Consider the following 25,629-nt stretch of genomic DNA (forward strand, 5'->3'; position numbering starts at 1 on the left):
TCTAATTGGTGTGTCAATTAATCGGTATTGATAAGATCTTAGTGAAAATATTGTAGATGTTGGAAATCTAAAATAAAAAAAGAAAACGCTGGACATACTCAGCAGGTCAGGCTGCATCTATAGGAAGAGAAAACAGATCAGTGTTTTGGATCGGAGGCTTTTTTTTTCTGTCAGTACTTTGAGAGACTCACACAGCCTTGGATGTCGAACATACTGGAAGTGCCAATCTCCCAGTTTGTCCAGGCTCATACTTTTGGATTCTTGATGCCAAGGTAGTTTATGTTATTCTCATGGATGTATTTGAAGATGCAACTTTTTTTAAGAAGCTACTTGCTACCATCTGGTGCTGCAGAATCTCTAATTCCTAATACAGTGAATGTCTAAGCATGGAGTTGATTTGGTTGCTATCATTGAACAGTAGGGTTGAGCTTCCTGCTTGCAGTCTGGATGCAGCCTGGATGCAGCCTGGGCATGGCAACTCTCTGGTTCCCTACTCTTTGCTCTCCCCGTCAATGACTTGTCTAGCTTTTGGGGTCACACTTGACCTCTCCTGAACTTCACTTTTAATTTTTTTTTTAACCTACCTTTTGGCCACCCCGCCAACTCATTTTCTCATGTAATTTGGTTGGATGCATCTGCCGTCTTAATGTAGCCATGGTCGTTTTTCACCAACAGTGAAAACATAAGAAATAAAAGTAGGATTAGGCCATTCAGTTCCTCATTCATGCTTTACCATTCCATAAAGTCATAACCTTGCTGCCAGATTTTTACCTTCCAAAGCTTCTAGGGATCTTTGAACCAAAGCTGAGAGCTCTTCTAGCATACTGGCCAAAATGACATTTTAATTATTCATTTGATCTGCTTTCTGTGAATTTTTGGGTTGCAAGAAACTGATACATTGAGGAGTTGTTAACATGATAATGCTGAATGAATGTCCTTTTCTTTGCTTCTGGGCAGTTGTTCACTGACTGCTGATTACTAATTTACTATGACCTACTTGGTGACAGTTGCTGCTTAGCTAATCTTGGAAACAATATTTTCTTTCAGTGTTTTTCATTGCATCAAAATCAGTTTACAACAGAGTTTATCACTAAAATTAAATAACATACCATGGCATCAGCTTTTGAACTGTTTAGGATGCTGTGTTTGTTGGTACTCATCTGTGTACAAGATATGACAGCATTAAATAATTTCCTTAGGATATATTGTCTGATATATGAATATTCTTATAAAATGGAATCAATACAAATCATTCTTGTACATTTTTAGGTCTAGTCTTTAAATGATCGGTAGCAGAAGAGATTGGTTAACTTTGGAGTGAAAATAGACCTCCTTGAACTTTTTTGTTTAGGGCTTGTCTGAAGGGCCTAAAATGTCAGTATGAGCTGACCATGTATTAGATACAGGTGTCCCTTGCTTTTTGAACGTTCGCTTTACGAAACCTCACTGTTACGAAAGATCTACATTAGTTACCTGTTTTCGCTAACAGAAGGTGTTTTCACTGTTAGGAGAAAAAGCAGCACGCGGAGAAAAAAAGCAGCGCGCGCCCTGAGCAGCCGCTCTCCCCCGGATTCGGAATGGCATTCTCGCCTGCATTGCTTAAACACGTGCCTGTGAGCAGCTGTTAGCAAGATGAGTTCTAAGGTATCCGAAAAGCCTGAAAGAGCTCATAAAGGTGTTACACTTAAAGTAAAACTAGACACAATTAAGCGTTTCGATCGTGGTGAATGAAGTAAGGACAAAGTGAGTTTGGCTTGTGGAAGTTGATGAAGATGACGTTGCAGACATTTTGGCATTCCATGACCAAGAACTGATAGATGAAGAGTTGATGCAATTGGAAGAGGAAAGAATAACAATCAAAACCAAATGCAGTAGCGAACGGACTAAAAGTGAAGTCATCCAGGAACTGAACGTGAGGCAACTGCGTGAGATGTTCACTGCAATGATAAAGTACGACCTTAATTTTGAAAGGGTACGTCGGTTTAAGGCATATTTGCAGGATGGTTTGAGTCCTTACAAAGAACTGTATGATCTAAAAATGTGCGAGGCTAAGCAGTCAAACAAGCCTTCCACATCAGCCACAGCAGATGACAAACCTCGACCTTCGACGTCGAGGCAGGCAGATGTAGAAGAACATGACCTGTCTGCCCTGATGGAAACAGACGACGAGATGACACCCCAGTGTCCCACCACCCCAACCCCCGGGCCCCGGACAGATACCGATCCGCGAAGAATGCAGCGGTAGCTGGCAGGCACCCAACACATCTTTAAGAAAAAAGCGGAAATAAACAAGCTAATTAATTAGGTGCTGCCTGGCATGTAAATGTCGGCCCAGATCAGAGGTGATTGCCGATTGGGTCGCCTCTGATCTGACCCGACATTTATGTGCCGGGGGACACCTAATTAATTAGCTTGTTTATTTCGGCTTTTTTCTTAAAGACGTGCTGGGTGCGTTCCGGCCACTGCTGTACCCCTGCATGCTTCGCAGATTGGTATCAGTTTGCTGCCCGGAGGGTGGGGGCCACTGCACCACCCCAACCTCCCAACGACCCAGCCTAACACTCTATCATCAGTATGCTCGCTGTCTTCCCAATTCCGGTAAGTGATACTACACTGTACATACATTATTTCTACTTCATATCAGCTGTGTACTTTTATGTGTTATTTGGTATGATTTGGCAGCTTCATAGCTTAAGGGTTACTGGAGAGTGCTTGCGCTGTGTTTTTGCCGAGAGTGCTTGCGTGAGATTTTCTCTACGGAGAATAGAGCAGGCAATTATTGTGGAAAAGTATTTCTACTTTATATAGGCTGTGTATTCATCATATCATTCCTGCTTTTACTATATGTTGTTATTTTAGGCTTTATGTGTTATTTGGCATGATTTAGTAGGTTATTTTTGAGTCTGCAAACACTCACAATTTTTTCCCATATAAATAAATGGTAATTGCTTCTTCGCCTTACGACATTCCGGCTTACGAACCGTTTCATAGGCACGCTCTACCTTCGGATGGCAGGGGAAGACTGTACTGTAAATTTATTTCCTTCAATGCTACTTAAATGTTTATTTTCCCCTTTTGAATGTACTATTCAACTTGCCATGGAGGCACTTGCTAATCAGAAATTATATACTTAACTGACTGACTGTAACTCTAATTCATACTTGGAATAATTTGACCCAATAATATTCCTTTGAGTTTGAATTGCTAGTTAACATTGCTCATAAAAAGACATTATCCTGAAACATTGATTCTGACTTGGTTTCTGGACTGTGGCTATTGGCTAACTGACTGAATATGTCTATCAGTTTAAAAATTTTATTCTAGCCAAGTTATGTACCTGGCAAACATATTGACATACACGTATATACGTGTGTACGAAAACAAATAACTGCATGCATGCAATGGCATATGTATGCATGCATTGGTGCATGTCTACTTGCAGATATGTAAATAAATGAAGACCACTCTTAATATGTTGTCTGCTTTCGTATCTTTTTGGTCTGTCAAGTTTTGATTATGTTTCTGCCAAATACCATGGCACATTTTGCTAGTTATATAGTTTGTGGAATAAACTTGGGTATGTATTTATTCAGATATATTAGGAACAATACGTAAAAATGTTGTTTACTATTTGGCAAGATGGATCGAGTGGTATGCCATAAATATTGATGCTGGGACCACAGATTTTCATCATTTGTATAACATTATTTGGATGAATGTGGTGGGGAAGGAAGTGAAAGTGGAGAGAAATGCTGAGCTGAGATTGCAATTAGAACAGCCATGATTTTATTAAGCTGCAAAATCGTTTTGAGGGACATGGTGGCTTCCTTCTCCTTGTTTATGTTTATTGATTTGCTTAACTGCACTGTACAGCTCTGTTGTTCATGGTAACCATAAATTCGCTTGGATTCCAGAGAAGAAGAAAAGCTTCAAAAAGTAACAATGAATATAGAATTGAGTCAGGTTTTATAAAAAGCAACAAACATTTATTAAACTCTGATCAACAATAGCGAAAAATATTCAGATGACTAATTTAACCTAAAGTTAACTGCTATGCTGCAACTCTGGAACAGTTCTTAAAAGGGTAAACGCGAAAACAGTTCTTAAAGTGGTAAATTCGAACACAGTTCTTAGAATGGTAAATTCAAAAGTCCAAGAGATTTATACAGTCAATTAGGAGAGACTTTCCTGAAGTAAAGAATTCCTCGAAGATGTCACGTTACTGCTGATCCCAGCCGGAACCTGCCTTGTCCGCAGGATTCACGACGACGGAAATAAAACGGTTTAAAGGAACTGACCTTTTCCTCTGGCAAATAGACACTGCACTATCCTTCCTACTTTAGCAGGGGATGTCTCAGTTACGGGTCACTTTTTCTTGAACGAAGATTCAATAAAGGTTGATCCCCTCCAAAACCGCCAAACAATATCAGCTTTACTCGACTCGGCGAATTCCTGTATTTTGGTAAGGTCTTCACTCTCCAATACTACTAAGAATAGAAAGTAGAACTCCACTTTAAAACAAAACTGCATCATAAGCCGAATACGCAGCAAAACGGAGTATCTAACACAAAACTAAACTGAAAACTAACTGCGTCACCAGGGGTCTCCCTTTTATATACCTGTTGAGAACAGGTCATCATGTGACCTCACTGGTGGGAAAATTACATCATGTGACCTCTGCAAGACAGTCATCATCCTCATAAGACAGTCACAAGATATCCATGAAGTATGTAACAATTGTAGTTTCTGATTATGGGCCAATCTATATAATTGTGATTGAACAGATATGGGAGCAGTGTCTTAATCTTTTAAATCAGGCTGTCCTCGTTAAAAATACGTATTCTGAACTTGGCCCAGTCTCCACAATCTCCTGCTTCACTTCAATGCATTAAGGACTTCGGGAATAGCAACTTGAATTTATGCAGCATTCTCTATACTGTTCTGGCGAAATGTATAAAATAGATTAAAAGGAAAGAGCATTTTATAAATAAAGAAATTAATTGGCAATGAGAGGTGGGGAATTTAGAGAAAATCTGTTGAAAGAACAAGGATCGGTTTGTTTAGGATTTGAGTTTGAGAATTGGGTAGAGAGTGCATGTCAAAAGTAGATTAAATTAAAGGATTCGGAGCAAGAAGTCAGCCAGTAGAGCGCGAAAGGTTTAAAAAAGCAAGGAATCTTCAACGGTTTTTGATTCCGGGCAAGAAGGCTGTGAGTGAACGGCTGATTTTTCAGAACGAAGGGAGTTTTTTACTACTCAAGGTAGAAGAGAGGCGAGACTGCGCAGGCGCGTGACGTCAGCCAGTAAAGCACGAAAGGTTTAAAAAGAAGACCGCCATACCCAGCGGGCAGCATTCAGAGCAGGCAGCGGAGTGAGAGGCAGCAGAGTGATAGTGCTTTGGTTCAACAGGCTTAGGCGGTAACAGGAAAAGGCGAGGTAGGTTTACCTGTGTTAATTGCGGAAATGAAGTAGTATGAGTGTGAAGCCAGTTTTCTGTGCTCGTTGTCAGATGTGTTAAGTCCTGGAGGCTCCCAGCCTCCCGGACGGCCTTATCTGCACCTGGTGTGTGGAGCTGCAGCTCCTAAGGGACCAAGTTAGGGAACTGGAGATGCAGCTTGATGACCTTTGCTTGGTCAGGGAAAGCAAGGAGGTGATAGAAAGGAGTTATAGGCAGGTAGTCTCACCAGGGCCACGGGAGATAGACAAGTGCGTCACAGTTAGGAGGGGGAAGGGGAAGAGTCGGGTACTAGAGAGTACCCCTGTGGCTGTACCCCTTGACAATAAGTACTCCTGTTTGAGTACTGATTGAGAGGAGGGGGAAACAGCCTACCTGGGGGAAGCGACAGTGGCCGTGCCTCTGGCACAGAGTCTGGCCCTGTGGCTCAGAAGGGTAGGGAAAGGAAGAAGATGGCAGCAGTGATAGGGGACTCTATAGTTAGGGGGGCAGACAGGCGATTCTGTGGACGCAGGAAAGAAACTCGGATGGTAGTTTGCCTCCCAGGTGCCAGGGTCTGGGATGTTTCAGATTGCGTCCAAGATATCCTGCAGTCGGAGGGAGAACAGCTGGAGGTCATGGTACATATTGGTACCAATTACATAGGTAGGAAAAGGGAAGAGGTCCTGAAAAAAGATTACAGGGAGTTAGGAAGGAAGTTGAGAAACAGGACCCCAAAGGTTATAGTCTCAGGATTACTGCCTGTGCCATGCGACAGTGAGTAGAGGAATAGAATGAGGTGGAGGATAAATACATGGCTGAGGGATTGGAGCAGGGGGCAGGGATTCAGATTTCTGAATCATTGGGACCTCTTTTGGGACAGGTGTGACCTGTCAAAAAGGATGTGTTGCACTTGGATCTCAGGGGGACCAATATCCTGGTGGGGAGGTTTGCAAAGGATACTGGGGAGAGTTTAATCTAGAATTGTTGTGGGTTGGGAACCAAACTGAAGAGAATGGGGAAGAGGAGGTTGGCTTACAAATAGAGAAAGCTTGTAGACAGTGTGAGAGTGAGGACAGGCAGCTGATAGAGAAGGAAAGCGCTCAGACCAAAGGTTTGAGATGTGTCTATTTTAACGCAAGGAGTGTTGTGAACAAAGCGGATGAGCTTAGAGCATGGATCAGTACTTGGAGATATGATGTGGTGGCCATTACAGAGACTTGGATGGCTCAGGGATAGGAATGGTTACTTCAGGTGCTGGGTTTTAGATGTTTCAGAAAGGACAGGGGGGGAGGCAAAAGAGTTGGGGGCATGGCACTGTTGATCAGAGATAGTGTCATGGCTGCAGAAAAGGTGGACGCCATGGAGAGATTGTCTACGGAGTCTCTGTGGGTGGAGGTTAGGAACAAGAAGGGGTCAATAACTTGGTGTTTTTTATAGGCCGCCCAATAGTAACAGGGATATCGAGGAGCAGGTCAGGAAACAGATCCTGGAAAGGTGTAGTAATAATAATAGAGTTGTCATGATGGGAGATTTTAATTTCCCAAATATCGATTGGCGTCTCCCTAGGGCAAGGGGTTTAGATGGGGTGGAGTTCGTTAGGTGTGTTCAGGAAGGTTTCTTGACACAATATGTGGATAACCCTACAAGAGGAGAGGCTGTACTTGATTTGGTATTGGGAAGTGAACCTGGTCAGGTGTCAGATCTCTCAGTGGGAGAGCATTTTGGAGATAGTGATCATAATTCTATCTCCTTTACAATAGCATTGGAGAGAGATAGGAACAGACAAGTTAGAAAAGCATTTAGTTGGAGTAAGGGGAATTATGAGGCTATCAGGCAGGAAATCGGAGGCTTAAATTGGAAACAGATGTTCTCAGGGAAAAGTACGGAAGAAATGTGGCAAATATTCAGGGGATATTTGTGTGGAGTTCTGCATAGGTACATTCCAATGAGACAGGGAAGTTCTGGTAGGATACAGGAACCGTGGTGTACAAAGACTGTAATAAATCTAGTCAAGAAGAAAAGCAAAGCTTACAAAAGGTTCAGAGAGCTAGGTAATGTTAGAGATCTAAAAGATTATAAGGCTAACAGGAAGGAGCTTAAGAAGAAAATTAGAGCCAGAAGGGGCCATGAGAAGGCCTTGGCGGGCAGTATTAAGGAAAACCCCAAAGGCATTCTACAAGTATATGAAGAGCAAGAGGATAAGACATGAAAGAATAGGACCTATCAAGTGTGACAGTGGGAAAGTATGTGTGGAACCGGAGGAAATATCAGAGGTACTTAATACTTCAGTATTCACTATGGAAAAGGATCTTGGTGATTGTAGTGATGACTTGCAGCAGACTGAAAAGCTTGAGCATGTAGATATTAAGAAAGAGGATGTGCTGGAGCTTTTCGAAAGCATCAAGTTGGATAAGACGCCAGGACTGGATGAGAATTACCCCAGGCTACTGTGGGAGGTGAGGGAGGAGATTGTTGAACCTCTGGCAATGATCTTTGTATCATCAATAGGGTCGGGAGAGGTTCCAGAGGATTGGAGGGTTGCTGATGTTGTTCCTTTATTCAAGAAAGGGAGTAGAGATAGCCCAGAAAATTATGGACCAGTGAGCCTTACCTCAGTGGTTGGTAAGTTGTTGGAGAAGATCCTGAGAAGCAGGATTTATGAACATTTGGAGAGGTAAGATGTGATTAGGAGAAATTAGCATGGCTTTGTCAATGCCTTATGAGCCTGATTGAATTTTTTTGAGCATGTGACTAAACACATTGATGAAGGAAGAGCAGTCGATGTAGTGTATATGGATTTCAGCAAGGCACTTGATAAGATACCTGATGCAAACTTATTGAGAAATTAAGGAGTCATGGGATCCAAGAGGAAATTGCTTTGTGGATCCAGAACGGACTTGCCCACAGAAGGCAAAGAGTGGAAGTAGACGGGTCATATTCTGCATGGAGGTCAGTGACCAGTGGTGTGCCTCAGGGATCTGTTCTGGGACCCTTACTCTTCGTGACTTTTATAAGTGACCTGGATGAGGAAGTGGAGGGATGGGTTAGTAAGTTTGCTGGTGACACACAGGTTGGAGGTGCTGTGGATAGTGTGGAGGGCTGTCAGAGGTTACAGTAGGATATTGATAGGATGCAAAACTGGGCTGAGAGGTGGCAGATGGAGTTGAACCCAGATAAGTGTGAAGTGGTTCATTTTGGTAGGTCAAATATGATGGCAGAATATAGTATTAATGGTAAGACTCTTGGCAGCGTGGAGAATCAGAGGGATCTTGGGGTCCGAGTCCATAGGATGCTCAAAGCAGCTGCGCAGGTTGACTCTGTGGTTAAGAAGGCGTATGGTGTATTGGCCTTCATCAATCGTGGAATTGAATTTAGGAGCCGATAGGTAATGTTGCAGCTATGTAGGACCCTGGTCAGACCACAGTTGGAGTACTGTGCCCAGTTCTGGTTGCCTCACTACAGGAAGGATGTGCAAGCCATAGAAAGGGTGCAGAGATTTACAAGGATGTTGCCTGGATTAGGGAGCTTGCCTTATGAGAATAGGTTGAGTGAACTCAGCCTTTTCTCCTTGGAGCGACAGAGGATGAGAGGTGACCTGATAGAGGTGTATAAGATGATGAGAGGCATTGATTGTGTGGATAGTCAGAGGCTTTTTCCCAGGGCTGAAATGGTTGCCACAAGAGGACACAGGTTTTAAGGTGCTGGGGAGTAGGTACAGAGGAGATGTCAGGGGTAAGAGTTTTTTTTTTACTCAGAGAGTGGTCTGTGCGTGGAGTGGATTGCTGGCAACGGTGGTGGGGGCGGATGTGATGGGGTCTCTTAAGAGATATTTAGAAAGGTACATGGAGTTTAGTAAAATAAAGGGCTATAAGTAAGCCTAGTAATTTCTAAGGTAGGGACATGTTCGGCACAACTCTGTGGGCTGAAGGGCCTGTAGGGTTTCTATGTTTCTCAAGTGAATTATACAAAATTTTAATGCGATTATAAAACTGTAATCTGTTTGCAGAATGGTCTCATAAGGAAGAAAACTATAGAACTCTTACATGAAGCTAAGTACACATTAATCAGCATCATATGAGAGTTGAGATTTATTCCTATCCCAGGCATTGTCACAGTGAATTTCATGTGAGAACAGTTGCAGCAAAAGCAATTTATTAGTGATATACTGTTCAGAAATGAATGAAAATAATTTTAGAAAGGATGACCATTTAACATACCTATTTCTCGGGCCAGCTAGTGGTGCAATGACGTCAGTGCTGGACTCTGGAACAAAGGTTCCTGGGTTCGAACCCAGTCGGATCCGCTCTTGAGTACGCTTTCCATCCTTGCCGGGTTGAGTGTCGAGATCGCAACTCGACCTTGTAAAATAAAGGGAAAAATACTGCAAAATGTCTGTGTGAGGAGTGGCGCGCCATACAGTCAGTCAGTCAGTCTCTCGCTCTCTCACGCTCTCTGTCTCGCTCCGCGCCTTGTAAAAAGCATAAAAAAGACTTCATCCCGCCAACATTGCACATGCACGGACGCATGCACGCAGACGCGTACGCCAAAAAAAAACCTATTTCTCCATTCCAGCATGTGTATGTTTCTACATGGAATACTGTGTTTTCACCTCCATGGAATCTGTCTATTTTGTGTATTGATATTTTAATTTCAAGTAAGATTTAAAAACCCAGTCATTTTTTTAAAAAAAAGTTGGTTCCTTGAGCCAATACTCCTATTTTTTCACATCTTTTCCATTTAAGTATCTTTTAATTTCAAAAAGATGACCTACAATGCCATTTTACTGGCATGAGCTGATCAATTTTTTCTAGAATTCCCAATTCACCCAAACCTCAGTACAAAAATGGAGTACCTATTTTTTTCCTGAATGCCACATTCCTCGCGTTGACCTCCATCTGCTAATTTTCTCCAGAATACCAGAGTTTCATAGTAAATTTCAGCTCCCATGGATTTCATTTGTAAACTAGATATGATGACTATAGTTTCCTTTGCTGGAACAATTGGAAAGTTCTGCATATTATGGGTCGGTGTAAATTGGAAATAACAGCCTGTCCTAATAACAAAGGAGTTTTACTTGCAAAAAGTATTTTTTCAAATGTTTGCTTTGATCGGTGAGGAAAGAGTAATGACAGAAAAGCAAAGGGATTAGAATATTGTAGAGCACAAATTTTTAAAAACTAATGCAAGTCATATTAGGTACAGAACCAGATTATATATTACAATTTTTTTCCCTATAATATACCAGTATGGATAGAAGATTGGATGATTGACAGAAGTCCAAAAGTGGGAATAAAGGAGGCCTTTTCTGGTCGGCTGCTGGTAAATATTGGTGTTCCTCAGAGGTTGGTGACGGGACCTACTTCTTTTCACATTATATGTCAATGATCTGGATGATGGAAGTGATGGCATTGTGACCAGGTTTGGGTGGGAGAGGCAGGTAATGTTGAGGAAGCAGGGAATCTGCAGAAGCATTTTGACAGATTAGGAGAATGGGCAAAGAAGTAGCAGATGGAATACCTTGTGGGGAAGTGTATGGTCCTGCACTTTGTTCAAAGGAATAAATGCGTAGATTGGTTTCTAAATGGGGAGAAAATTAAGAACTCGGAGATGTCAGAGGACTTGGGAGCCTTAGTGCTGACTTCCCTATAGGTTAACTTGCTTGTGGCATCAGTGTTATAGAAAGTATCCATCTTACCTGTTCCTGAAAAGCCACTCCTCCATGCTATCCAGGGATTGGCCAGTTTAAGGAGCATTGCAACATTCCCACTGGCTGCCGCTTAGCATCTGTGCTGGCTGATGACGTCTCGACACAGGTAGAGTATAAATCTAGTGTGCCGAAAGCATCTAGCCTCTTTTTGCTCTCTGGGTCATTGTGGACCAATTTGCGGATGATGCTATGGAAACAATGGTAGTGTGCTGCAATAAGAAAGGGCCTGGGTGCACACTCTAGATATGTATTTGTAACTGAATGTAACTTGAACAGTTTATGATATGTTTAATGTTTGTCATGTCCTGTAAATAAATGGATAACTTACTTACCAATAGTGAATGTTTCCTCCCTCCATTCACTAAACCCATAACCTCTCATTTGTCACCCATGAAACTGATTTCACACAACATTTGGTAGTAAAGAAAGTACATGCAATGTTAGCATTCATTTCCAGAGGACTAGAATATAAAAACAAGCATGTAATGCTGAGGCTATGTAAGGCGTTGGTCAGACTGCATTTATAGTATTATGAGCAGCTTTGGGCTTCAAGAAAGGACGTGTTGCATTGGAGTGGTTCCTGAGGAGATTTACCAGAATGATCTTGCGAATGAAAGGGTTAACGTGAGCCTTTGCTGGTTCGTCACCTGTACTTGCTAGAGCTTAGAAGAATTGGTGGTGGTGGTGGGGGGGGGGGGTGCGGGGGGTTGGATTTCATTGAAACTGCCTGAATTTTGAAAGGCCTAGATAGAGTGGATGTGGAGAGGAAGTTTCCGGTAGTGGAGGAATTCAGAACCATAGGGCATAGCCTCAGAACAGAAGGATCTCTTTTCTCAGAATAGAGATGAAAATGAATTTCTTTATCTAGAGGGTGGTGAATCTGATGTTTATTGCCATGGTTTTCTGTAGAGGACAAGTCATTGAGTGTATTTAAAGCAGAGGTTGATAGGTTCTTGATTAGTGACTATGTCAGAAGTTATGGAGAGAAGGCAGGAGAATGGGGTTGAAAGTGAATGTAAATCAGCCATTATTGACTGATGGAGCAGACTCAATGATCTGAATAGCCAAATTCTGCTCCTATTTCTTAGTTTTACGAAATATTTATGATTGTAGCTGAATGCAGATCAGCTGTAAGCATAAGTATTTCAACCAGATTTTATTTAATTCATTAATTTTATTTAGAGATATAATGCGGAATCGGCCCTTTGAACCATGCTATCCAGCAACCCCCGACATCACTGATTTAACCCTAACCTAATCACAGGGCAATTTACAATGATCAAATAATTTACCTAGTATGTCTTTGGACTGTGGGAGGAAGCTGGAGCACTTGGGAAAAACCCACACATTCCTCAGGGAGGACATACAGAGACTCCTTACAGAGGACCAGAGGACGCCATGATTGAACTCTGAATGCAGATGCCCTGAGCTGCAATGGCATTGCACTAACTGCTACACTACTGTGACACCCTACGGTTCCAAAAGCAGCTTTTATTCCCAGAGCAAAAAAAAAACTGCTGGAGGGATTCAGTGGGACAAGCAGCATCTCTGCATACCTTCCACCCCACCGTCAAGTTCACTTGAGCTGTTTCTGCCACCTCTCTCCCCTTCCTTGATCTCTTTGTCTTCTCAAGGCACAGGCTATCTTATGACATCTACTATAAACTCAGCTTACCCATAACTTAACTATGGTAGACCACTTCCACCGTCTCTCTTGTAAGGACACCAATCTGGTGACACAGTTTCTCCTTGTCCGCTGCATCTGTTATGAAGATGTTATTGCCATCCAGGACATCTGAAATCATTTGCAGGAAACTTCGCTTTCCCTCGGCGGTGGTTGTTGGATCTCTCACTTGCATATTTTGCATTTCTGCACTTCTTCTCTCACCCCACCTCCTCCCAGACAGAACAGAGGTAGAATCCCTTGGAACACACAAAATGCTGGTGGAACGCAGCAGGCCAGGCAGCATCTATAGGAAGAGGTACAGTCGACGTTTTGGGCTGAGACCCTTCGTCAGGACTAACTGAAAGAAGAGATAGAGATTTGAAAACGGGAGGGGGAGATCCGAAATGATAGAAGACAGGAAGGGGAGGGATGGAGCTAAGGGCTGGAAAGTTGATTGGCAAAAGGGATACAAGGCTGGAGAAGGGAGAGGATCATGGGATGGGAGGCCTAGGGAGAAAGAAAGGAAGAGGGGAGCCTCAGAGGAAGGCATAGTGAGAGGGACAGGGAGAAAAAAGAGAAAGAAAGGGGAAAAAATAATAATAAATAAGGGTAAGAAGGGGAGGAGGGGCATTAACGGAAGTTAGAGAAGTCAAGGTTCATGCCATCAGGTTGGAGGCTACCCAGAGAGCAGGAGGCCATGGATGGACATATCGGAATGGGATGTCGAATTAAAATGTGTGGCCACTGGGAGATCCTGCTTACTCTGGCGGACAGAGTGTAGGTGTTCAGCGAAGTGGTCTTCCAGTCTGCGTCGGGTTTCGCCATTATATAGAAGGCTGCACCGGGAGCATCCTGATGAAGTTTAAGTGTGTTGGGGAAGTAAGAAATGATTCTCTGATTCTGGTAAATAGCGGGTTAAAATTAGGTGCCAGCTTGTGTATGCTGTGTTCTGTGAAAAGTTGGAGAGACTGTCCTTGACTGAAAACAAACTGCCTTCAGTGTTTTTTTTAAACAACTCACAGCTGTCCCTTTGAGAACGATCTGTGGGCTGTATTCACACATGCTGCATACATCACGTCTTATGAGTTCACATATTGATCTATGTTGCCACCTTTGTCTATTCAAGTTTTACTGATAAGGCAAGAATTTGTCTGTAATTAAAACCTGTGATTTAGTGCACTCTCTTATCTAATTAATTAAGTTTGCTCTAACTGACTTAGCGGGAATATCATGGTAAATAAGCTTTCTTTGTCTATTAGTCCTATAAATTGTAGCATTCCATCTTGTTAAATCAGAAGCTCATTTGAGCCACCAGAGAGACAGGTAGAAACTCTGTCTCTCTGATGTTCGGCCTCGAGTTTTCTCGCCGGCTGAGCTCGAACAATAAACTAGTGAAAAGGTTAAAGTAAAGATTTGTGTGTGGTGTGATTATTTGGTCCGGCAAAATTTAAGTTTACAACCGGACGTAGTGTATCACACCAGCCGACTCACAGTTGAAGTGTCGCCTCACCTGGAAGGACTGTCTGGGGCCCTGAATGGTGGTGAGGGAGGAAGTATAAGGGCATGTGTAACACTTGTTCCGCTTATAAGGATAAGTGCTGGGAGGGAAATTGGTGGGAAGGGATGGGGGGAACGAATGGACAAGGGAGTTGCGTAGGGAGCGATCCCTGCGGAAAGCAGAAAGTGGGGGGAGGGAAAGATGTGCTTGGTGGTGGGATCCCGTTGGAGGTGGCAGAAGTTACGGAGAATTATATGTTGGACCTGGACGCTGGTGGGGTGGTAAGTGAGGACAAGGGGAACCCTATCCCTAGTGGGGTGGGAGGATGGGGCGAGAGCAGATGTGTGTGAAATGGGAGAGAGCAGAGTTGATGGTGGAAGAAGCCTCTTTCTTTAAAAAAGCAAGACATTTCCTTTGTCCCTTGGACCTTACCTTTCACTTTGCGAATTGATTGCAAGTCTGAAATTCTCTTGCTCTTATGCTCTTTTTCTCCCCTCTTAAAATGATTGTTCTTATTAACGTGACTTTGTATAACTCGAGGTTTCTTTGGGTTGCAACTCACGTTGTGTATAGAAGAACCCTGTGTACTAACGGAATAGAGAAAGGAAAGCTCACAAATTAAAGTAGACATATTAAATAACAAAGCATGTTTGAAGCTGTAGCGTAATGCTTACTTTTCCATTTTTAAATTATGAAACTAAGCTTCCTTAATAGTTTATATTTTTAATTTAGAAAACTGAGGCGTGGTTTAAAGTGTTTGTTTAGCAAGGCCATTCCCTCTGGTAGCCATAGTGTTGTAGAGCAGTACATCACAGAAACAGGTCCCTGCAAGTGACCTAAGTGCTGCTCCTGCCCATTCACCTCCATTCAGGGCCCCAAGCAGCCCTTCTAGGTGAGGCACCACTTTACCTGTGAATCTGCTGAGTTGTCCATTGTGCCTGGTGCTACTGATGCAGCCTCCTCTACGTTGGTGACACCTGTCGTAAATTGGGGTACCGATTCGTTGAGTACCTCTGTTCCATCCACCAAAAGCAGAACTTCCCAGAGGCCAAGCATTTTCATTCCCGTTCTAATTCCCATTCCTGTTCTGACATGTCGGTCCATAGCCTTCTGTTGTGCCACAATGAGGCCATTCTCAGGGTGGATGAGCAACACCTTATATTCTGTCTGGGTAGCCTCCAACCTGATGGCATGAATATGGATTTCTCCTTCTGGTTTAAAAAAATTCCTGCTCTTTCCCTTTTCTTCTGTTTCCCACCCTGGCCCCTTACCTCTCTCACTTGCCTATCTCCTCCCTCTGGGTCTCCTATTACCTTTTCTCCTATGGTCCACCTTCCTCTCCCAAGAGATTTCTTCCTCTCCAGCTCTTTTCCTACCCACCTGGCTTCACCTATCACCTTCTAGCTATCCTCCTCCTGCCCCTTTCCCCACCTTTTTAATCTGGCATCTTCCTCCTTCCTTTCGAGTCCTAAGGAATGGTCTCTGCCCAAAATGTTGACTGTTTATTCATTTCCATAAATGCTGCCGACCTGCTGAGGTCCTCCAGCATTTTGTGTATTTTCCTCTGTGGAAAATGTCTGCTTGCATTTCCCCTGTCTATAGCACTCAAAATTTTGTATATTTCTATCAAATTTCCCCTCATTCTCCTATGCTGTAGAAGGAAAAGTCTTAACCTATTCAGCTTTTCCCTATAATCAGGTCCTCAAGTCCCAACAACATCCTTGTAAATTTTCTCTGTACTCTTTCAGTCTTATTGGTCAAGAGACCCAGTCTTAAAATTACAGTGAAACCATGTTGGAATGATCTCTTGCAGCATTAATTCCCATAAAGGATAAGGCATTTTTGTTTTGGGCTCTCTTCTGAAAGGCAGCCTCAATTGAAAACTTAAGACTGCACAAAACCTCTTGATTTTGATCATCCAGTATGAACAGTTTAACTAGATATTTCATTTATCAGCTTATTTTTGGGGGTACTATGAAAAGAAGCCAGAGTATCAGGATGAATCTTGTGAGTGCAGGGGAGACATACAAACCCTACATTAATATCACTGGAGGTTGGGATCAAGTCAGTGTACTACCCAAGTATAATTTAGGAGTCTATTAACTTCAAGCACTGTTTTTTAAGTTTTTTTTTATCCCAATATAGCTGAGTGAAGATTGACTGGACTCTAAATGTGTCCCTTTATTTTTGTAACATTAAGTTAACTGTACTGTCTTAATTAAGATTGGGTCAAATTAAATCAATAAGTCTTTACAAAAACTCCATTGTTCCTTTTATTTGGCCATGATAAATCCAGAAGATAAAATTAATGCAAGTTAATGTAAATGTGTTCACTAAATTTTCATCAGCTGAATGTACACATTTAAACATTTAAAAAATGAAACTTCCTTTATTCTCTTTCAGAAGCTTGCAGTGAGAAGTTGTCCTGTTGGGAGCACCAAACCTATTTCACTCATCAAGGCACCTAACCAGAGCATTGCAATATCAGTGGTGCCATCTAAGAATCCCATCACCATGGTTACTGCACACATTAACGGACAGAAGACAGCTAGTACAGATCCTCCACAGATGGCCCCTATCAACCTCCAGACAACTAGTAAACTGACAGGGAGCAATTTGAATTCCACTGGAAGGCGGGTTCCAGAGACATCAAACTCACAGGTAGATGCTTTAAATACACTAAACAAAAAAATGTTAAAATATTTGTGCAGAAATGGTGTAAGATATCTAGATTGGTTGTGGAGTGATGATTTAAAGTATCAAAATTCATTCACTGAGAAAATATAATTCTTATAAAGATAGTTTAAGATAACATAATAGATTCTTAATTTAAAAACCTTAATTTGATATGCTCTGTCTTGTGAAAGTTTCTGCATTACACTTTTCAGAAGGGTTACTTTCCCTAAGTATCATGTCATGCATGAGAAACTGGTGTGTTGTATTATGTTCCATTTAATACTCTTGACATGGTGTTGGAAGTTTAAAAAAAAACTTCGGAAACAACTATTTTATTTCATTTTCAAACCTTGTTTGTACCCTATTTACTTTTAAAACATGAAATCTATAGATTATATTTTGACTTTGTATCAAAGATAAATAAACTGAGGCACTGCTACTACTACCATGTGGACTCAGGCCTAGGGGGCCAGCGTTGGGCACAATGACGGACTCTCCACTTCTCCCTCTCCCTCATCAGTGTGTTCAGTTCATCTACATTAGCCGCGCCGGTGTCTTCTAGGAGCATGTTGACTATAGTCTTGGGAGGGCGCCCAGGGTTCATCCTCCTGTGCTTGGGCTCCCATATGATGACTAGGCTGGCAGGTAGCTCGGGGTGGCGTAGACAGTGCCCCGCTAGTTGCAGTCTTCTTGCCTCGATTTTAGTGGAGAGCATCGGTAGGTTGTTATAGAGCTCAACGTTCATCATGAGCTGTTGCCAACTCACATCAAGAGCCATCTGGAGCATTCGTGTATAGCAACCATCTAGAGACTTTTGCATTGTCTTGGTGAGTGCCCACGTCTCACATCCGTACGTGAGAATGGACTCTATGACTGCTATGAAAATCCTCTTTTTAAGCCCTCTGGTCAGGTTCGACTTGCAGATTTCCTTCGTGTCGTTCATAACCCTCCACGCCAGTGCCTTCCGTATCTTTGTTCTTCTCCAAACTCATCATTCTTGACCCGAGCTACTTGTAGTCAAAGATTTTCTTAATGGTATCATTCTGTACGGTCTTGAGAGTACCTTCATCACAGTTATACGCCATGTACTCTATCTTTTTAGCGTTTAGGTGAAGTCCAACTTTATTGCATTAAATTTCCACTTTTGTCAATAGCTGCTATGCTTTCTCCATCTGGTCAGAGAGCAGGAGTATGTCATCTGCAAAATCGAGATCTGTGAGTGTAACTGGTCTGACCCTTTTGGTTCGCCCTGGTTTTATGGTAAAACCAAGCTTGTCATGATCTTCTTGGTAGCTTGATGGCAGAGCGTAATCAAGGATGATTATAAAGATGTAGGGTGCCAGAGTGTCTCCTTGCAGCATACCAGCTAGGAACTCGAACACTGCTGTTTCTCCATCTGGTGATACAACTTTCGCCATGGTTTTGGTATAGCTGGACTCTATTGCTCTCAGTAGATGGTCTGGCACTCCGTAAGCTTTCAGGATCTTCAGCATTTTACCTCGGTGAATGGAGTCAAAAGCTTTGCGAAAATTGATGTAAGTAAGCACGGCTGATAGGTTGTTCTTTGTGACTTCCTCGATGATCCTGCGGAGAGCAAGTATTTGCATTACTATTCTGCGCTTCTGCGTAAAACCATTCTGATTGAATCTTAGCTTAGGGCCAATGGCGGTGTGAATCTTGTTCAAGATCATCGGATTGTATAACTTTGATAAGATGCAGGTCAAGCTGATACTGCGGTAGTTATCTGTTTTTGTGAGGGATCCAGACTTGGGGACTGGGATAGTGTTTGAGAGTGACTACTGTTCTGATTTGTCGCCTTTCATCAATGCCGTATTACATATGTCCAGCAAGGTGTCGTCCAGGTCGCAGTTCTTCAGGACATCTGGTGGTATCCCATCTGGTCCGGCGCTCCTACCCTGTTTAAGTGCATATTTGGCTGCCTTCAGTTTCTCAATGGTGAATAGGCCGTCATTGATGTCGACTTGCGTTAGTATCGTGGGTATGTCCTCTTCTTCTGTGATCATTGGAGGGCTTCCCAGCAGGTTCTTAAAGTGGGTAAACCATGTCAGGACACAGTCCTCTGCTGTTTTACCACTTACTTGACCTAATGGGGACTTCTTCTGTCTACTGATCTCATTGACTAGACACCATGCTTCTCCATGCTGCATGTCTTCATTAGCAGCTTCTATCTCTCTAATCCTCTCTGCTAGTTCCTCTTCCTTCAGTCGGTTGTAGGTGGCAAAGAGATTCTTCTTTGCTGTCTTGAACTTGTCTCTTAGCTCTTCTGTTTTGCTCCTTCTAAGTTTGGCATGACAAGCGTTGACCACACTTCTTGCTGCGACGACGTCAGGATGTTTCGAGATCTGACTCTTCTTGATTCGCTTCACAGTAGGCAAGCTCTTTGTTGCATCTGTGTGTGCTTCTGTGAGCCGTTGTAGCGGTTGGTGGTAGTCTCTTCCTCCCGCCTTTCCAGTGGGCCAAAACGATTTCCCACCTCCACTGTGTACTGGGCTTGTTTTTTTTTTAAACATGGAGAATGGTTAGGTGCCTGGCTGGTGGTACCATCAGATACAACAGCAATGTTAAAGATGCATTTAAATTGATGCATGTGCAGTGGCATACAAAAGTTTGGGCACCCAAGGTCAAAATTTCTGTTACTGTGAATAACTAAGTGAGTAAAAGATGACCTGATTTCCAAAAGGCATAAAGTTAAAGGTGACACATTTCTTTAATATTTTAAGCAAGAAAACTTTTATTTCCAACTTTTACAGTTCAAAATAAAAAAGGAAAAGGACCCAAAGCAAAAGTTTGGGCACCCTGCATCGCAATACTTAGTAACACCCTCTTTGGCAAGTATCACAGCTTGTAAACGCTTTTTGTAGCCAGCTAAGAGTCTTTCAATTCTTGTTTGGGGGATTTTCACCCATTCTTCCTTGCAAAAGGCTTCTAGTTCTGTGAGATTCTTGGGCTGTCTTGCATGCACTGCTCCTTTGAGGTCTATCCATAGATTCTCGATGATGTTTAGGTCAGGGGACTGTGAGGCCATGGCCATGGTGAGGTGCCTTCAGAGATAAAGGTGGGAATATGTGCCTGGAGGCTATGGAAGTGTGAGGTCCTCAATACTTCTCTTCGGTATTCACCAATGAGAGGGAACTTGATGGTCAGGACAATATGAGTGAGGTTGATGTTCTGGAGCATGTTGATATTAAGGGAGAGGAGGTGTTGGAGTTGTTAAAATACATTAGGACGGATAAGTCCTCGGGGCCTGATGGTATATTCCCCAGGCTGCTCCACGAGGCGAGGGAGAAGATTGCTGAGCCTCTGGCTAGGATCTTTATGTCCTCGTTGTCCGCGGGAATGGAACTGGAGGATGGGAGGGAGGCGAATGTTGTCCCCTTGTTCAGAATAGGTAGTAGGGATAGTCCGGGTAATTATAGACCAATGAGCCTTACGTCTGTGGTGGGAAAGCTGTTGGTAAAGATCTTAGAGATAGGATCTATGGGCATTTAGAGAATCCTGGTCTGATCAGGGACAGTCAGCATGGCTTTGTGAAGGGCAGATCGTGTCTAAAAAGCCTGATAGAGTTCTTTGAGGAGGTGACCAGGCATATAGATGAGGGTAGTGCAGTGGATGTGATCTACATAGATTTTAGAAAGGCATTTGACAAGATTCCAGAAAGTCAGAAGGCATGGGATCCAGGGAAGTTTGGCCAGGTGGATTCAGAATTGGCTTGCCTGCAGAAAGCAGAGGGTGGTGGTGGAGGGAGTACATTCAGATTGGAGGGTTGTGACTAGTGGTGTCCCACAAGCATCGGTTCTGGGACCTCTACTTTTCGTGGTTTTTATTAATGTCCTGGATGTGGGGGTAGGAGGGTGGATTGGCAAAGGTTGGTGGTGTAGATAGTGTAGAGGATTGTCGAAGATTGCAGAGAAACATTGATAGGATGCAGAAGTGGGCTGAGAGGTGGCAGATGGAGTTCAACCCAGACAAGTGCGAGGTTGGAAGGACAAACTCCAAGGCAGAGTACAAAGTAAATGGCAGGATACGGTGGTGTGGAGGAGCAGAGGGATCTGGGGGTACATGTCCACAGATCCCTGAAAGTTGCCTCACAGGTGGATAGGGTAGTTAAGAAAGCTTATGGGGTGTTAGCTTTAAGTCGAGGGATAGAGTTTAAGAGTCGCGATGTAATGATGCAGCTCTATAAAACTCTGGTTAGGCCACACTTGGAGTACTCTGTCCAGTTCTGGTCACCTCACTGTAGGAAGGATGTGGAAGCATTGGAAAAGGTACAGAGGAAATTTACCTGGATGCTGCCTGGTTTAGAGAGTTATGCGTTATGATCAGAGATTAAGGGAGCTAGGGCTTTACTCTTTGGAGAGAAGGAGGATGAGAGGAGACATGATAGAGGTATACAAGATATTAAGAGGAATAGATACAGTGGACAGCCAGCGCCTCTTCCCCAGGGCACCACTGCTTAATGCAAGAGGACATGGCTTTAAGGTAAGGGGTGGGAAGTTCAAGAGGGATATTAGAAGAAGTATTCAAAAGGTTCAAAGGAACATCTAAACAAGGCTGATGCATTTTGGAAACAAGTCCTGTGGACTGATGAAGTTAAAATAGAACTTTTTGGCCGCAATGAGCAAAGGTATGTTTTGAGAGAAAGAGGTGCAAAATTTCATGGGGAAAAAGCCCCTCTCCAACTGTTAAGCACGGGTGTGGACCGATCATGGTTTGGGCTTGTGTTGCAGCCAGTGGCACGGGGAACATTTACTGGTAGAGGGAAGAATGAATTCAATTAAATTCTGGGAGCAAACATCATACTGTCTATGGGGGAGAAAAAAAAGCTGAAGATGAAAAGAGGATGGCTTCTACAACAGGATAATGAACCTAAACACACCTCAAAATCCACAATGGACTACCTCAAGAGGCGCAAGCTGAAGGTTTTGCCATGGCCCTCACAGTCCCCTGACCTAAACATTGAGAATCTGTGGATAGACCTCAAAAGAGCAGTTCATGCAAGACGGCCCAAGAATCTCACAGAACTAGAAGCCTTTTGCAAGGAAGAATGGGCAAAAATCCCCCAAACAAGAATTGAAAGAATCTTAGCTGGCTACAAAAAGCATTTACAAGCTGTGATACTTGCCAAAGGGGGTGTTACTAAGTACTGCCATGCAGGGTGCCCAAACATTTGCTTTGGGCCCTTTTCCTTTTTTGTTATTTTGAAACTGTAGAAGATAGAAATAAAAAAGTTTTCTTAAGATATTAAAGAAATGTGTCATCTTTAACAGTATGCCTTTTGGAAATCAGTTCATCTTTTACTTACTTAGCTATTCGCAGTAACAGAAATTTTGACCGGGGTGCCCAAACTTTTGCATGCCACTATATATCAGGAAATGGAGGAACGCACAGCATGGGCAGGCAAATGTGATTACTTTAGATTGCCTTCATGGTCAGAACAGATCCTTTGTTCAGTTCTCTCTCTGTTCAGACAAATGGTTTGGATTTGAGAGAGTCAGTATTACCAATGAGAAAAGGTTGCTACAAAAAAGTCACTTCTTTTAGCTTATATAATGAAATGTATTGCAATACTCCGAAGTAAAAACAACAGAGTAAGGGAGATGAGTAACCTGATGTATTGCTTGTTTTTACCTTTCACAATAAAACTTAGGAAGTGATTTCCCAAGAAATGACAGTTGTAGCTTGTGTTTAGATGCAATTTTTAATTGTATGAAAGCACCTTTGGCCATTTCAAGATGAAAAGGGAGAGAACACCAAGATAGCTGCAAAAGATATATTTTATCAGTTTTGTTGAATATGGATGCTGCTAGCCCATCTCCACTTTTTCATGAGTCATAGAGCACTACAGCACAGAAACAGTCCCTTTGGCTCATCTAATCCACTTTGAACTATTATTCTGCCTAGTCTCATTGACCTGAACCTGAATCATAGCCCTCCATACCCCTTCCATCTATGTATTTGTTTAAGCTTCTCTTAAATGTTGAAATAGTACCCACATCCACCACTTCTGCTGGCAGCTCGTTCCACACTCCTACTACCCTCTAAGTGAAGAAAAAGATGTTGATGGTGGTGATGAATCTGTTATTTTAGTGAAGATACTCGGTATTGTTGCAGAAGAAATTCCCAAACTTAGACTCTTGACAATCTACGAGTGGCATGATATTGAAGAATCAGAATGGGGTACAATTTAGAGTTAAACTGCAAGGTGGCGGTGAGGTTGCTGGTTAAATAGACTGCATTGACCTGGATGTTGTCAAGCTTATTGAGAGAGTTGCATTTGTCTCAACAAGTGGGGGATATTTCATCAGACTTCTTATGTGTACTATGTATATGAAGAAACAGCTTTGGTGTTTCGGGAGGTAAGTTACTTGCCACGGGATACCTAGACTATGATCTGCTATATTAGCTATGGTATTGATATGTCTTTGAAGTTTAGCTTTATTGATAGCTGTAAGAGACTCTTGTGAAGAAGAACTAGGACAGATTTAATAGAATGACCAGCAGATCAAGGATATAATTAATCACAAACGTAATTCTTGGATTAGAATCTCCTGCTTTTCTCAAGGGAAAAGAAACCATTTTAGAGGTACCTGCAGTGGAGTTCTACTGGAAGATCAGGGTTTAAAGAATCCAGAGTTTAAAGAACAGGTGCTGGATTTTTGGATCGAAAGAGCACAAGAGAAAAAGCATCAGGGGCACAGAGGCAGTCAGTGCTCACTGGAAGGAACACTCCAAAGACCTTGTTAGTTATTATTCTGCTCTTGATGCAAGCTTAGAAGCCAAGCTCCAACCATCACTGATTCATATGACGTCTACCAAGCTGATCTTTGCTGCAGTAAATAACCCAACACCAACCCTACTCCAAATGTGCTGCTCTATCCACAAAGTTCCTTCAGCAGATTGTTACTTTAGCATTATTATGGTTATGGCATCTGAGGATTCAGAGGATTTCCTAGACTATGTTATGGCCACAGAAAAGGGGGCAACTTCTTTTCATTGGGTGATTCTCAACATCAATGAATTGACAAAAGAACCCATTAGCAATTCTACCCAGTGGAACGAATATTTTCACTCCTGATTTCACTGCAGTCTTGGTCCAGATGTGGATACGTACATAAGTAGATCCCGTTCTGGAGCATGTTGATATTACGGGAGAGGAAGTGTTGGAGTTGTTAAAATACATCAGGACGGATAGGTCCTTGGAGCCTGACTGAATATTCCCCAGGCTGCTCCATGAGACAAGGGAAGAGATTGTTGAGCCTCTGGCTAGGATCTTTATGTCCTTGTTGTCTACAGGAATAGTACTGGAGGATTGGAGGGAGGTGACTGTTGTCCCCTTGTTCAAATAAGCTAGTAGGGATAGTTCGGGTAATTATAGACCAGTGAGCCTTACGTCTGTGGTGGGAAAGCTGTTGGAAAAAATTCTTAAGAGATAGGATCTGTGGGCACTTAGAGAATCCTGGTCTGATCAGGGACAGTCAGCATGGCTTTGTGAAGCGCAGATCGTTTCTAACAAGCCTGATAGAGTTCTTTGAGGAGGTGACCAGGCATATAGATGAGGGTAGTGCAGTGGGTGTGATCTGCATGGATGTTAGTAAGGCATTTGACAAGGTTTGGTAGGCTTATTCAGAAAGTCAGAAGGTATGGGATCCAGGGAAGTTTGGCCAGGTGGATTCAGAATTGGCTTGCCTGCAGAAGGCAGAGGGTGGTGGTGGAGGGAGTACATTCAGATTGGAGGGTTGTTACTAGTGGTGTCCCACAAGGATTGGTTCTGGGACCTCTACTTTTCGTGATTTTTATTAATGACCTGGATGTGGGGGTAGAAGGGTGGGTTGGCAAGTTTTCAGACAACACAAAGGTTGGTGGTGTTGTGGATAGTGTAGAGGATTGTCAAAGATTGCAGAGAGACATTGATAGGATGCAGAAGTGACCTGGGAAGTGGCAGATGGAGATCAACCTGGAGAAGTGTGAGGTGGTACGTTTTGGAAGGACAAACTCCAAGGCAGAGTACAAAGTAAATGGCAGGATACTTGGTAGTGTGGAGGAGCAGAGGGATCTGGGGGTACATGTCCACAGATCCCTGAAAGTTGTCTCATAGGTAGATAGGGTAGTTAAGAAAGCTTATGGGGTGTTAGCTTTCATAAGTCATGTGATAGAGTTTAAGAGTCGTGAGTAATGATGCAGCTCTATAAAACTCTGGTTAGGCCTCATTTGGAGTACTGTGTCCAGTTCTGGTCACCTCACTATAGGAAGGATGTGGAAGCATTGGAAAAGGTACAGAGGAAATTTACCTGGATGCTGCCTGGTTTAGAGAGTATGCATTATGATCAGAGATTAAGGGAGCTAGGGCTTTACTCTTTGGAGAGAAGGAGGATGAGAGGAAACATGATAGAGGTATATAAGATATTAAGTGGAATAGATAGAGTGGATAGCCAGCGCCTCTTCCCCAGGGCACCATTGCTCAATATAAGAGGACATGGCTTTATGGTAAGGGGTGGGAAGTTCAAGGGGGATATTAGAGGAAGGTTTTTTACTCAGAGAGTGGTTGGTGTGTGGAATGCACTACCTGAGTCAGTGGTGGAGGCAGATACACTAGTGAAATTTAAGAGACTACTAGATAGGTATATA

At 42.8% G+C, this 25,629-nt stretch overlaps 1 protein-coding gene across 1 annotated transcript in view; it reads left to right on the top strand.

Annotated features, from left to right (window-relative positions):
* The window catches only part of phf21b (PHD finger protein 21B), a 167,607-nt gene that overhangs the window by 55,087 nt on the left and 86,891 nt on the right, over positions 1 to 25,629 (top strand). The window contains 1 exon segment of the mRNA XM_072267830.1: positions 16,711 to 16,968. Coding sequence (XP_072123931.1) covers positions 16,711 to 16,968 — 258 coding nt within the window.

Source organism: Mobula birostris, chromosome 9 (assembly GCF_030028105.1).
Source record: "Mobula birostris isolate sMobBir1 chromosome 9, sMobBir1.hap1, whole genome shotgun sequence".
NCBI lineage: Eukaryota > Metazoa > Chordata > Chondrichthyes > Myliobatiformes > Myliobatidae > Mobula > Mobula birostris.